A 13,670-nucleotide genomic window follows, 5' to 3' on the forward strand; every position below is an offset into this window, starting at 1 on the left:
GTGGAGTCTCAGCTTTCGCCCTGAGCACCTGTGTGTGTCCTCTGAGGGTGGAGGCAGTTCCCCCCATCCTGGGGGGCTCCTGCAGTTAAGCCCTGCTGGCCTGCAAACCCCAGTGCTCTGGAGGCTCCTCCTCCCAAAGAAAGACTGACCCCTGCGCTGGGGAGCCTGGCATGGGCCTCAGCTTCCACTCCTGTGGGCGAAGTTCTGTGATTGATTTAATTATTCTCCAGTCTGAGGGTTGTCCAGCTGGTGGTACGGGATCTGATTACACCATGAGTGCACCTATCCTTTCGCCTCTTGATTTCGTCTTCATGCCTATGGATGTAGACTATTTTTTGGTGTGCTCAAGAGAGGAGACTGAGGAATGCTACTCCAGCACCTTGGCTGAAAAATCTCTGTTCATGGTTCTGGAGGCTGTGAGCCTGGCATCAAGGTGCCATGGAGGTTGGTTTCTGGTGAGCGCTCTCTTGTAGATGGCTATCTTCCTTCAAAAGTCCTCACGTAGCCTTTTTTCTGAAATCTTATTCTTCCGTACACAATGGACAGTGTTCCTGTTCTCCTAAGAAGTGAGAGAAGTTCACACGGTGCAGGTGGTTCTGGAGGTTTTTTCCCCCTTTTTTGGACTCAAAAACCCTAATAAGGAAACTATCCCTGCTAGGCCTAAGATTTTTCATTATAATCTGCTGAAGTTTACAAAGTTACGTGCCAGAATAGAATCAAATTTCTGCTGTACCATCAAGGTGCAAGCTCTACAGGAAAGAAAAACAATCTGACTGTAATGCAAATATTGATAGAATAACTAGAGTGAGTTGCCACTGCAGTTGTTTTTTGTTTTTCAGAATTACACTAAAATCCCATAAAGAGCCCTTTTACTCTTGGAAAAGACTGGGTAAATATTTAATTTTTAGTTTTCTTACTTGCCCACCCAACTTTTTACATGAGTATAATAATGAGAAAAAGGGTTTAGGAGATAAATACAATCCTTGGTAATACTGAAATTATGCTTTGTGTAACCTTTTCCCTGACAATACAAGTTAAGTTTTCATACATATAAGATCCTCCCTCTTTCCTTTATTATGGGAGGAAGCAAAGCATGAACAAAACCTAAGTACACTTTAAACAGGATTACTATTCCTTAAATAACTGAAAACATCTAGTTTTAATCATTTTTATTTGCCTTACTTGACAAATAAATATAAGAAAGTGTCTATGAAACCACTGGCAATATAATAAACTTTAAAGAATTTATTTTGACTTGACCCACTTATATTTCTCAGAATGGGAATATATACATTATTCATCAATAAATGCTTAATGCTTTAAATTTACAATTACCTTACTTGCAGAAATTTGGAAATCAATTAAATCAAAGTACAAAAGATTTTTTTGTTCTTATATTTAAAATAAAATTTCTATAGCAGCCAAAACCTTTAACCAAAAATTCAGAAGTGCAGTCTCTTAAGTTTAACAAAATGGCCACATTCTAATTTAATTATCTTCATTATTAACACAAGAAAAAAATATGGTGGCTCCTCAAACAAGGCAAATTAGTAATTGGTAGTTTTCTTTTCTGGACACTCGAAACTGTCTTTATTTTCATCTGTTCAAACAGTTGCTCCAACTTTAAAGAAAGTTTAAATGGATTTTTGACATTTAATATTGGTGATGCTTGCCAAAACTTAAGTACTCCAACAATGAGAATCAGAAAATGACCACAATTAAAATTATCCTAAAGGACTTAGTACTACACAGAGCAATCTGGTATTCAATAGTGTTTTTGAATTACATATTTTTCCACAAACATAGCACCTCATTAAATACCTGGTAAACCACTCTGCAGTCACAGTAAGGGTTGGGAGATTAAGTTCCAAAGAGAATTATGGAATTCGTTAAACAGAACATTGCAAGACAAAGCTCAGGCAAAATCAGCATAAGGAATGCAGTCTGTTGATTCTCACACTCTAAGGGGATGGTCATCTATAATGGGCACCATCTTATTGAGACATGGTATTAATACTATGCTTCCAAAATCCAGAGTAGATAAACATGGAAATGGACTCCTTCTTTACAAATGATCTATTAAATGTGCCTGTAAAACTAAAAAAATTTTCCAAAAGATCAGATGAGATATGGTTATTTTATCTCTTTAACCCAGGTAATTCTGTCAAAAAGATGATACTAAATGAAGTCCAATCTTAATGTGTAAAGTTTTGGTGTAAAAGCTAATTGAAATCCAGTAGAGTTTAACTCTCTTCTGAATAACGGAACTACTACTCACTTTGCTGAGTTGTCACAAGCTGTACTCTTGACCTGAAGAATCACTTTTCTTGTGCCGAGGAGAGGGCGCAGTCTTTGTAGGAGACGGGGATGCAGTACCAGGTGAGTCAGTTCCTCCATCAGACGTACTTGGTGAAGATGCCAAGTGAGGGACTTTCTTTCTTCCCAGGAATCCTCCTCCTTCAAACCCTCCTTTCTTCCGTGACTCCACTTTATTTTCATTTTCATCTTCTGATGACCTTTTCTTGGATTCCAGAAAACCTTCGGCTAGTCTATGAACTTCCACTACACTATCTGATTCTCTCATGCTTTTAACTTCTGTTCCAGGAGACTTCCTTTCAGACACATTACATTCCCCCGCTGCCCTCTTAACTTCAGCTTGTATTGGACCCAAGTTACCATTTTCAGGGACAGCTCTTTCTATATTTCTGTTCAAGTTCACAGTCTGGAAGTCCCTATAACTGTGAAAGCTCTCAGTCCTCCTTGCTCTTGCTAACAAAGGACTTTCTCTGTAAGGCCTAATGGAACCATAAGTAGCTGCTTCGTGGATGGTTTCATGGTGCTGGAGCTGAAGACTGAAATACAAAAGTCACATGTCTTCTTGGGAATTTTCAGGGGCACATCTAATTAATTAAACTACCAGTTAAAATGTAAATATATATAAAGAATATTATACATAAAAATGTATCTTAGCATGCTATATAAAAATATATCTTAAGCACTCTATATACTATGTGTATAAAATTAACAGTGCAAATAATACCATACATATATTCACAATGAAGCTAGATTCCTGAATAGCTGAAAAAAGCTAGGGGAAAAACACCTTTAAAATCAATGTGGAACTAATATAGTTTCAGTATGTGGCCCTTAGTTCACATTTTGGAATATTTCAAAAATATGCTTAACTAAAAGCATACATGTCATTGTATTAAAACTACATACTGTTTAAAGGTGTAATTTTGGTTAATATGTCCCTGAGACAATAGGAACAAAAGTTCCACATAGCATCTAAGGGGACATGTGATTTTTCTAATTTCCTTTGAATGAATTCTTGATCATGTTAACAGACATCTAAATTGGCAGTAATTCACAAATAAGTCAAAGGGCAAAAGATGTTTTCCTATGAAAGGAAACATGCATGTAGACGAGAAATTTAGTAAAAAAAATTTTTTTAAAAATTGAATAGTGACAAAGTATGAATTTAAAATGTACTTTGAAAAATTTGGCTTTAAAAGGTTATGTAATTACAGTATTTTAGCCAATTTTCCAAAAAGCAATCAATTCAGTGCATGAACCTACCTAGAACTTGATTCGCGAAGACGGCTATGCTGAACCACAGAAGTTGCTGGACTGATATTAGGAGTGGCGCAGCGAGACGTGCTCAGGTCACACTGATCCAGTAATTTGAGTAGTTCTTCTTCAGTTGGACCACCTACATCTTAGGAAAACATACACCACTGTAATCATTTGCATCAAAAGCCTACCCTGTTGACGAACACTGTTCCTTAAGGAACATACCCTTATCCTCACTTTTGTTGACCATATCCATGGCAGTGGTCAGGTCCCACATCTGAATGCTGCCGTTGGTGTGGCCTGTGAACAAGTACCGCCTTGGCCTGGAGCCCATCCTGCTAGAACCTTCACATTCTCTTACTGTAAATGAGGATATTGTAGTACAGTCAACAGCTTGGATTTCGCAGATTCTGCAAAACATATTGTGCAGTTGTTAACTATAGTTCAGACTTTTGAAATTAATTGCCTCTTTGCAAAGTTATAGTCAAATATTCCACATATATAAAACAGATTTAAAGGGATCAAAGAAAGTCCGTAAAATTCAAGGCTTGTTTCTTTGAACCTAGAGAAAAGGCTCTTATAAAACAATGTATTAAGTAACTGAAATAAGACAAATAAATCAATCTTAAAAGAAAATTTAAAAGAGCCTTGATGAGAATTAAGCAATTATTCAAAAGGAAGTTACTAAACTAAAAAGGCATAAAGAAAGCAAGCAGGCATGATACTAGAAAAAAAAAATCTTGAAATCATTTAACATTTCTGTGAAAATTTTAAAAATCTAAAACCAGAAATGTACAGCTATATGGAGATGTCTAAACAGTATCCTCCAATAAATTAATATTGTTAGTTATTAAAATGCTTTGAAGTTATTTTCATTGATTTTTTCCCATAAAAGATAAATAGTAATCCACATTTGACAAATGAGAAGACCAATAAATAATGTCAGTAAATGATGTGCGAAAGTCACAGAAAGGTTAACAAAATTGTACTTGATTGAAATATTTATCCCAGCCCACTTTAAAAAAAAGAAAAAAAGATTAAGAACAATTAATGCCAGGCAAATGCAAGGTCAAAAAATGAAGAGGAAACACAATTCATATTAGTAAGAGAGACACAGGCACAGAATATGAAGCTTAGTTGAGCTTCCCAGCAGGCAGGGAAACAGAGAGGGAGGGGGAGAGTTGATTCCTGCAGTGCCCACATAGAGTGATAGAAGCTATCCCAGTCTCATTCCCAACCTCAAGGGAAAAGCTTGTAACATTTTACAGCTGAGTGTGACGTTTGTATAATTACTTTTGCAGATATTATTCATCAGGTTAAAGAATGTGCCTTTATTAAGTGCTAGGATTCTTTTTTTTTTAATCAAATGGCTGCTAAACTATTGAATTTTTTTTCTGTTTATCAAGATGATCATTTTTCAATATTACGTATGAACTGACAAAATATTTTTTAAAATCTTGATTCCTGTTTAGAACAACTACAGTCAGCTCTCCGTGATGTGGAACCCACACAGACAGAGGGCTGAGTGCACTGTATCATTTTATATATGGGACCTGAGTATGGTGGGATTTTGGTATCTGCCTGCAGGGGGAGGTTCTGGACACAGAGGGCCCACTGTCAACAGAATTAAGAAAACAGGGACAGTCACGTGCAGTCAGTGAACTGCACACAGCATGTGCAGCAGGACAGTCACGTGCAGTCAGCGCACACCTTCACACCATGCACAAAAATACACTCAAATGGCTTAAAGACTCAATGTAAAATACACGATACCATAAAACTAGAAGAGAACGCAGGCCAAACCTACTGACAAATTGTACAAACATCTAATAAAATGTTTTTTGATGTCAGTTGCCCAAGACAATAGAAATAAAAACAAACAAACTGGATCTAATCAAACTCACAAGCCTTTGTACAGCAAAAGAAACCATAAACAAAATGGAAACAAAACCTACAGACTGAGAAAAAATATTTGCAAGTGATTTGACCCACAAGGGCTTAATTTCCAGAATATACAAACAGCTCATAAAACTAAAAAAAACCAACCCAATCAAAAGCAGGAATACGTAAATAGACATTTCTCCAAAGACATACAGATGGCCAACAGGCATGTGGAAAGATGCTCATTATTGCTGCTTATTAGAGAAATGCAAATCAAAACTACAATGAGGTACCAGCTCACACAGGTTAGAATCGCCATCATTAAAAATATCTACAAATAACAAAATGCTGGAGAGGATGTGCAGAAACGAGAACCTTCATGCACTGTTGGCAGGAATGTAAACTGGTAAAGCCAGTATGGAGAACAGTATGGAGGTTCCTTAAACTACAACAAGAGTTGCCATAGGATCCAGCAATCCCACTCCTGGGCATATATATCCAGACAAAACTATAATTCAAAAAGATACATGCACCCCTACATACACAGCCACACTGTTTACAATAGTCAACACATGGAAATAACCTAAATATCCAGTGACAGATCGATGGATAAACAAGATAATGTAGTTACACGCAATGAACTATTACTCAGCCTTAAAAAAGAATGAAATGATGTCTTTTGCAGCAACAGGGATAGCCCTAGAGATTATCATACTAAGAAGTCAGAGAAAAACAAATACCACATGATATCACTTATGTGTAGAAATCTAAAATATGACACAAATGAACTTATTTATGAAATAGAAACAGACTCGCAGACAGACAATAGACTTGTCGCTGCCAAGGGAGAGGATGGATGGATGGTTAGTTTGACCTTAGTAGACGCAAACTGTGTTTATTAGTCGCTCAGTGGTGTCTGACTCTTTGCGACCCCATGGACTGTAGTCCACCAGGCTCCTCTGTCCATGAGATTTTCTAGGCAAGAATAGTGGAGTGGGGTGCCATTAACTACAGGGAACTATATACAAAATCCTGTGACAAACCATAGTGGTAAAGAATATGAAAAAGCTGTGTGTGTGTGTATGTATAAAAAACAGTCACTTTGCTGTAGAATAGAAATAAATACAACAGTGTAAAGCAATCGTATTTCAAAAAAATAAAAATTTTAAAAAGTACAGAAAGCCTAAATGTGTGAAAATAAACATATGATCTGGCTCTTTTAATTTTTCCTGTAGGATAGAGTCCTTAGAATTACCTCCTCCTTTAAAAGATTTTACAGGTTCTTCTCCCTGCTCACTTTTACCACTGTCAATTACTTCCCCTTTTGTAAGACAAATGTTGACTTCTGAACATAGAATAAAGTAAAGTGTTACCTTTTCCCAGTAGATGACAGTCTTACAAACAGTTTATTAGTGATGGGAACAACTTTCTGGATAAACACCTGTTGATCATCTCGCTCTCCAAAAGGTCCTTGATCAGAAAACAGAAAACACTGATATAAGTTTAAGTTGATGTTTTTTCCAATTTTTTAGATTTCTAATGCCTGGAACAAAAGCACTCAATAAATATGTCAATGCTACACCTTTCAGTTACACAATGTTATGTGTCAATTATGTCTCAATAAAGTTGGAAAAAAAAACTTTGTTGTCAAAACTGTAAACTTTCAGTGTCTATCATCACAGTGGGAAGTGGGTTCACAGGGCAACTGTTAAAACTGACAACACTGAGCAGTTCTCGCTCTAAAAATACTAAGACCGGTTGTACAATTCTCATAAGCAGCTTACATTTTTTAAAGATAACTATTTTGAAGTCTTTACTGTGGGTGCATATTCATTTAATAGTTTCATGCATAAACAATTCTCATGTACTCCTTACATTCCACCAGTTCTGCCTATACAGGTGATCTAGAAGGCACATTAATGAACAGGTCCTATAGAACTATTAAAAGTATGGTGGGTATAACACATATACATTACAGATTGTTTCAAATGGATCTTTACGGAAAAGAATCTACTTCTGTGAAGATTCTGTGTGTGTATATATGGTGTGTTATGGTGTATGGAGAAACTGATATAACTTTATATACCTTTTGCTAAAATCAGAGCCTTTCGGTAGAAACATGCTATACTATTTCCTGACGAATGCCATCAAAACCACTCTCAGAATCTAAGAACATCAGCCCCTTTCCAGCTTCAAAGTTATTTTCAGGTTGATTATTAGCAACTATGGAAAAAAAGTATTTCAAGTTTCAAATGTGTATAGCCATCATGGCTTCTAATTTTTAAAAAAAGTGGTATTTGGAGATGGTATCACTTCAGTTCAGTTCAGTTCAGTCACTCAGTCATGTCAGTTCAGTTCAGTCACTCAGTCGTGTCCGACTCTTTGCGACCCCATGAATCGCAGCACACCAGGCCTCCCTGTCCATCACCAACTCCCGGAGTTCACCCAGACTCACGTCCATTGAGTCAGTGATGCCATCCAGCCATTTCATCCTCTGTCGTCCCCTTCTCCTCCTGCCCCCAATCCCTCCCAGCATCAGAGTTTTTTCCAATGAGTCTATTCTTCGCATGAGGCGGCCCAAGTACTGGAGTTTCAGCTTCATTCCTTCCAAAGAAATCCCAGGGCTGATCTCCTTCAGAATGGACTGGTTGGATCTCCTTGCAATCCAAGGGACTCTCAAGAGTCTTCTCCAACACCACAGTTCAAAAGCATCAATTCTTCGGCGCTCAGCTTTCTTCACAGTCCAACTCTCACATCCATACATGACCACTGGAAAAACCATAGCCTTGACTAGATGGACCTTTGTTGGCAAAGTAATATCTCTGCTTTTTAATATTCTGTCTAGGTTGGTCATAACTTTCCTTCCAAGGAGTAAGCATCTTTTAATTTCATGGCTGCAGTCACCATCTGCAGTGATTTTGGAGCCCAAAAAGATAAAAGTTTGACACTGTTTCCACTGTTTCCCCATCTATTTCCCATGAAGTGATGGGACTGGATGCCATGAACTTCGTTTTCTGAATGTTGAGCTTTAAGCCAACTTTTTCACTCTCCTCTTTCACTTTCATCAAGAGGCTTTTTAGTTCCTCTTCACTTTCTGCCATAAGGGTGGTGTCATCTGAATATCTGAGGTTATTGATATTTCTCCCGGCAATCTTGATTCCAGCTTGTGTTTCTTCCAGTCCAGTGTTTCTCATGATGTACTCTGCATAGAAGTTAAATAAGCAGGGTGACAGTATACAGCCTTGATGTACTCCTTTTCCTATTTGGAACCAGTCTGTTGTTCCATGTCCAGTTCTAACTGTTGTTTCCTGACCTGCATACAGATTTCTCAAGAGGCAGATCAGGTGGTCTGGTATTCCCATCTCTTTCAGAATTTTCCACAGTTTATTGTGATCCACACAGTCAAAGGCTTTGGCATAGTCAATAAAGCAGAAATAGATGTTTTTCTGGAACTCTCTTGCTTTTTCGATGATCCAGCAGATGTTGGCAATTTGATTTCTGGTTCCTCTGCCTTTTCTAAAACCAGCTTGAACATCAGGAAGTTCACGGTTCACATATTGCTGAAGCCTGGCTTGGAGAATTTTGAGCATTACTTTACTAGCTTGTGAGATTAGTGCAATTGTGCAGTAGTTTGAGCATTCTTTGGCATTGCCTTTCTTTGGGATTGGAATGAAAACTGACCTTTTCCAGTCCTGTGGCCACTGCTGAGTGTTCCAAATTTGCTGGCATATTGAGTGCAGCACTTTCACAGCATCATCTTTCAGGATTTGAAAGAGCTCAACTGGAATTCCATCACCTCCACTAGCTTTGTTCATAGTGATGCTTTCTAAGGCCCACTTGACTTCACATTCCAGGATGTCTGGCTCTAGGTCACTGATCACACCATCATGATTATCTGGGTCATGAAGATCTTTTTTGTACAGTTCTTCTGTGTATTCTTGCCATCTCTTCTTAATATCTTCTGCTTCTGTTAGGTCCATACTATTTCTGTCCTTTATCGAGCCCATCTTTACATGAAATGTTCCCTTGGTATCTCTAATTTTCTTGAAGAAATCTCTAGTCTTTCCCATTCTGTTGTTTTCCTCTATTTCTTAGCATTGATCGCTGAGGAAGGCTTTCTTATCTCTTCTTGCTATTCTTTGGAACTCTGCATTCAGATGCTTATATCTTTCCTTTTCTCCTTTGCTTTTCACTTCTCTTCTTTTCACAGCTATTTGTAAGGCCTCCCCAGACAACCATTTTGCTTTTTTGCATTTCTTTTCCATGGGGATGGTCTTGATCCCTGTCTCCTGTACAATGTCACGAACCTCATTCCATAGTTCATCAGGCACTCTATCTATCAGATCTAGGCCCTTAAATCTATTTCTCACTTCCACTGTATAATCATAAAGGATTTGATTTAGGTCATACCTAAATGGTCTAGTAGTTTTCCCTACTTCCTTCAATTTCAGTCTGAATTTGGGAATAAGGAGTTCATGATCTGAGCCACAGTCAGCTCCCGGTCTTGTTTTTGCTGACTGTATAGAGCTTCTCCATATTTGGCTGCTTGGGAAATGCTAATAAAGATGAAAAATCTGCTCTCAACTTTTTAACAACTAAAAATAATTCCATAATACATATCTTGCTGAGCTTATGATGGGGTTATGACTTACAATACTGAAAATACCATTAAGTCAAAACTGCATTTAGTACTAAACATCACAGCTTAGCCTAGCCTACAGTAAATGTGCTCAGAACACTTACATTAGCCTTCAGGTGGGCAAAGCCATCTAACACAAAACCTATTTTATGATAAAGTGTTGAACACCTCATGTAATTTACTGAATACTGAAAGTGAGAAAGAGAATGGCTGTGTGCATGCAGACTGATTCCAAGCATATCACTTGTTTACCCTTGTGGTCATGGGGCTGACTGGGAACTTACCAGGCCTGCTGCTGCTGCCCAGCATCACGGAGGAATATGGTACCACACATCCCTAGCCCGGGAAAAGATCAAACTTCAAAGTACTGGTTCTACTGAATGACTGTCACACTTTTGTACCATCATAAAGTCAAAAAATATCATCTGTATAATTTTTTGACTTTAGAGAACTTAATCAGAAAAACACACTAAGCTTCTGTTTTAAATAAGTTTAAAAGTGAAAATGAAGAATTTATATTTACAACTCTTTTTTAGGTTCCTACTACCAATAATACACTTCTTCAGCACTGCCTTCATAGTACTTGAGAATGACCACCTATGTCGTTCCCAGAGGAGTAGCTTCCGTGGCTTTCCGTCTCCTCCAGAGACAGGATCTTGAACGATGCTAAAGGAGTAGAACCCGGCTGAGTAGAGATCATTCCTCTGAATCGTGTTACTGTCCATGTCCGGACATGATTATTATCTGCACAAACTAGGAGAGAAAGAGAACACACAAGAGCTTTTAAATACAGATTGTAAGAGCACCAACAACATCACTTTTATGAATTCATTTTAACTTTTTTCACTATGATCTACAATAAGTAGATCACAGCACATTCTGAGTGACAAAACAACTTACTTATCTTAAAAATCATACTTAAATTTGTACCTAGCCAACAAAAATGAGATAACAGAATATGGTTTACCTTGCTGCAAATATAAGGTATATAAGTTAATCTACAGATCCTTATAAAAGTAGCCTATAGGGTATAGATTTAGAAAAGGTTAAAAAAAAAAGTGTATGTAAAAAAAATGTTGAATATTTTCTGTTCTGTTGGTAAACTACACTGTAGACAAGTTGCCTACTTTATTTTTTCCAACCATATAAACGGTTTCTGCTTATGTTACTCAAATATCAAACAATTAAGACCAGGAGTTACTGAAAATTTACTAGCACAAATGACATTTGTTCCAAAACTTGCTGCTCATTTAGTTACATCACGGAAAACTAAGATTTCAATACTAAAGTTGAAAATTATTTTTATATATGAGGCTGTATTTAAGAAACTTATTCCAATTAGCTTAATTTATTTTTCCATAGTAATAATATTAAGCAGGTATATACTAAGATATCTCTGAATAAGTAATCTGTTTCTGTTGGTTTTGTCAGAATAGATACCTTATTAAAATATATAAACAACTATAATATTAATGCAAGAACTGTACTTTTGTGGCATGCTTTAATTAAAAAATTTACTAACTTGTCTTTTATTATATATATAGCATTATATATAGCATCAGTATATACTATCAAATCATCCAAAATTTCTTTTATACACACATTTCCTCCTGGATAGGTGTCACAGTTGCACATTTTAAACAGAAGTTTAGAAATTTAATTTTAGCAAACAGCAATAAGAATAAAAAGTGTACATATTATACAGCAAAATTCTCAATTCTCGGAATACTAGTTTTCTAGTGAAAAAGAAGACATTTAGTTCTAGGCTATAATCAACTTCATGGGAAATAATTTCCTGATTTCATTATTAAACTTAAGGGGATTCAGATAAATAACTGAATTATTTTTAGCTGATTCAAAAATGCAATTATGAAATTTGTTAGTATGAATAATCATCATACATTTATAACATTGAAACTAATCATTTACAATGTTGTAAAGTAATCATTTACAACATTGAAACTAACACTAAGAGAAACAGAATGTCATTACATATACGTGCATATCCACCAGGTGGCAGAGTAATACAGTTGAGTACATATAAAATACCCCAGATTTTTGGCTAAACTGGATATTCTTCTTGACAAATTTAAATTTCAAACCTATACAGGTATTTGTTACAAAGCAAACTTCACCAAGTAATTCTTAGACATCACATCCAACACTAACATCATTACCATCAAAACAGTATTAACTGCTCTTTAGTGCATACTGTCATTTAAATATCAAAATGGTCTAGCAAGGAATAGTCTATTTTTCTCACAGGGTCATATTGTGTCGTTTCATTCGTTTATTCACAAGAAATACGCTAAGTGCTGAGGACAGGGTGGAGAACAAAAGTTTCTGCTGCTGTAGAAACCTGTATTCTAAAAGAGGGAGAGAGAGAGAGAGAAGAAAGCAACAGTCTGTGAAGAAAACAAATGGATACTGACAGCAAAAGCTGACTGGACAGAGGTCTGGATAGGTTAGACCGAGTGGCCAAGGAGGCCTCATAAGGAGGAGTTTGAAGTGGGACTTGAATGTCAAGGAGAGGCAGCCAAACAAATTTCTAGGAAATTTTCTTTTCAAATGAAAAGAAGAAGGTCAGAGGTTCTAAGGCATTTTCAAGAAATAGAAGAGCCAATGAGCTAGGGTACCATGCGCAATAAGAAAAGTGACAAGGGAGGCTGAGAGAAGAGACCCGAAAGCTAAGCAGGATCCAGAATAGGAAGCGCCATATTAAGTTATTTATTCTACATACAACAGGAAGCCATCGGCAAGTCAGATCTGGTTTGCATTTCTAAAGATATTTCTGCCTGTTGTGTGGAACGTGAACCATAGAGAGGCAAGACAGAAACAGAGAAAAAACTGAGAAGCTCAGCAACCCAGGGGAGAAATGCTGACTTGAGCTACCAGGTTGGCAGCAATGGACACACAGTGAAGTACTCAGACGTATGATATATGCTACAGCAAAGAAACGGGAGTTACTGATGGATTCCACATAGGAGGCAGGGAGGTGACAGAAAGGGAGCAATCAAGCCTGATTCCTAGATTTTCAGCTTGGGTATAAATGATTCGTGATACTGTGTAATAAGATGGCTTTTGAGAGAGAAATCAAAAGTACCATTTTATCCACCAGCTTAATTTAGAGATGCCTCTTAAACCTACAACCAAATCCTAAGGACAAGCACTGTATACACAAGTCTGGAAGTCTGTGGATGGTCACAGGTGGAAGGAAAGTCTGGAAGTCACTGGCATATAGATGACAGCATTCAAATCACCAGGGAAAGAAAGTACAGACAAATAAGAATAGAGAATCTAGAAAAAGATTTAAGGCAAACCAACACTTCGTAACTGGGCAAAAGAGGAAGACCCAGCCATACAGAGCAAGAAAGACTCCTCAGTGAGGCAGATGTTAGATGAGTACTGCTTTATAAAAGATTTAAAAAAGAGATTGTTGCGGGAACGCATCATTACATCCAAAACAGTGAGACATTCGATAAAAGCAGTCATCCATCCATCTGCCCTTCTACCCATCATCCATCCATATATGGACAAGGTATTTCAGCTCCATTTGATGTTTAATTAGAGAAAGATG

General features: G+C 37.1%; 1 protein-coding gene across 9 annotated transcripts in view; it reads right to left on the reverse strand.

Moving 5' to 3' along the window:
* Positions 1–1,154: 1,154 nt before the first annotated feature.
* Positions 1,155–13,670, reverse strand: part of KCTD3 (potassium channel tetramerization domain containing 3) — a 69,707-nt gene continuing 57,191 nt past the window's right edge. For 5 of the 9 annotated variants that reach the window (XM_044943201.2, XM_006076322.4, XM_044943202.2 and 2 more), the window contains 5 exons: positions 10,691–10,846; positions 6,828–6,924; positions 3,799–3,983; positions 3,580–3,718; positions 1,155–2,852 (listed from right to left, as the gene is read on the reverse strand). In XM_044943201.2, coding sequence (XP_044799136.2) covers positions 2,291–2,852; positions 3,580–3,718; positions 3,799–3,983; positions 6,828–6,924; positions 10,691–10,846 — 1,139 coding nt within the window. In that variant the 3' untranslated portion in view covers positions 1,155–2,290. The remainder of the gene's footprint in view (positions 2,853–3,579; positions 3,719–3,798; positions 3,984–6,827; positions 6,925–10,690; positions 10,847–13,670) is intronic. The other 4 variants (XM_025286093.3, XM_025286095.3, XM_044943200.2 and 1 more) reach the window with 3 other exon arrangements.

Source organism: Bubalus bubalis, chromosome 5 (genome assembly GCF_019923935.1).
Source record: "Bubalus bubalis isolate 160015118507 breed Murrah chromosome 5, NDDB_SH_1, whole genome shotgun sequence".
In the NCBI taxonomy this organism is placed as follows: Eukaryota; Metazoa; Chordata; class Mammalia; order Artiodactyla; family Bovidae; genus Bubalus; species Bubalus bubalis.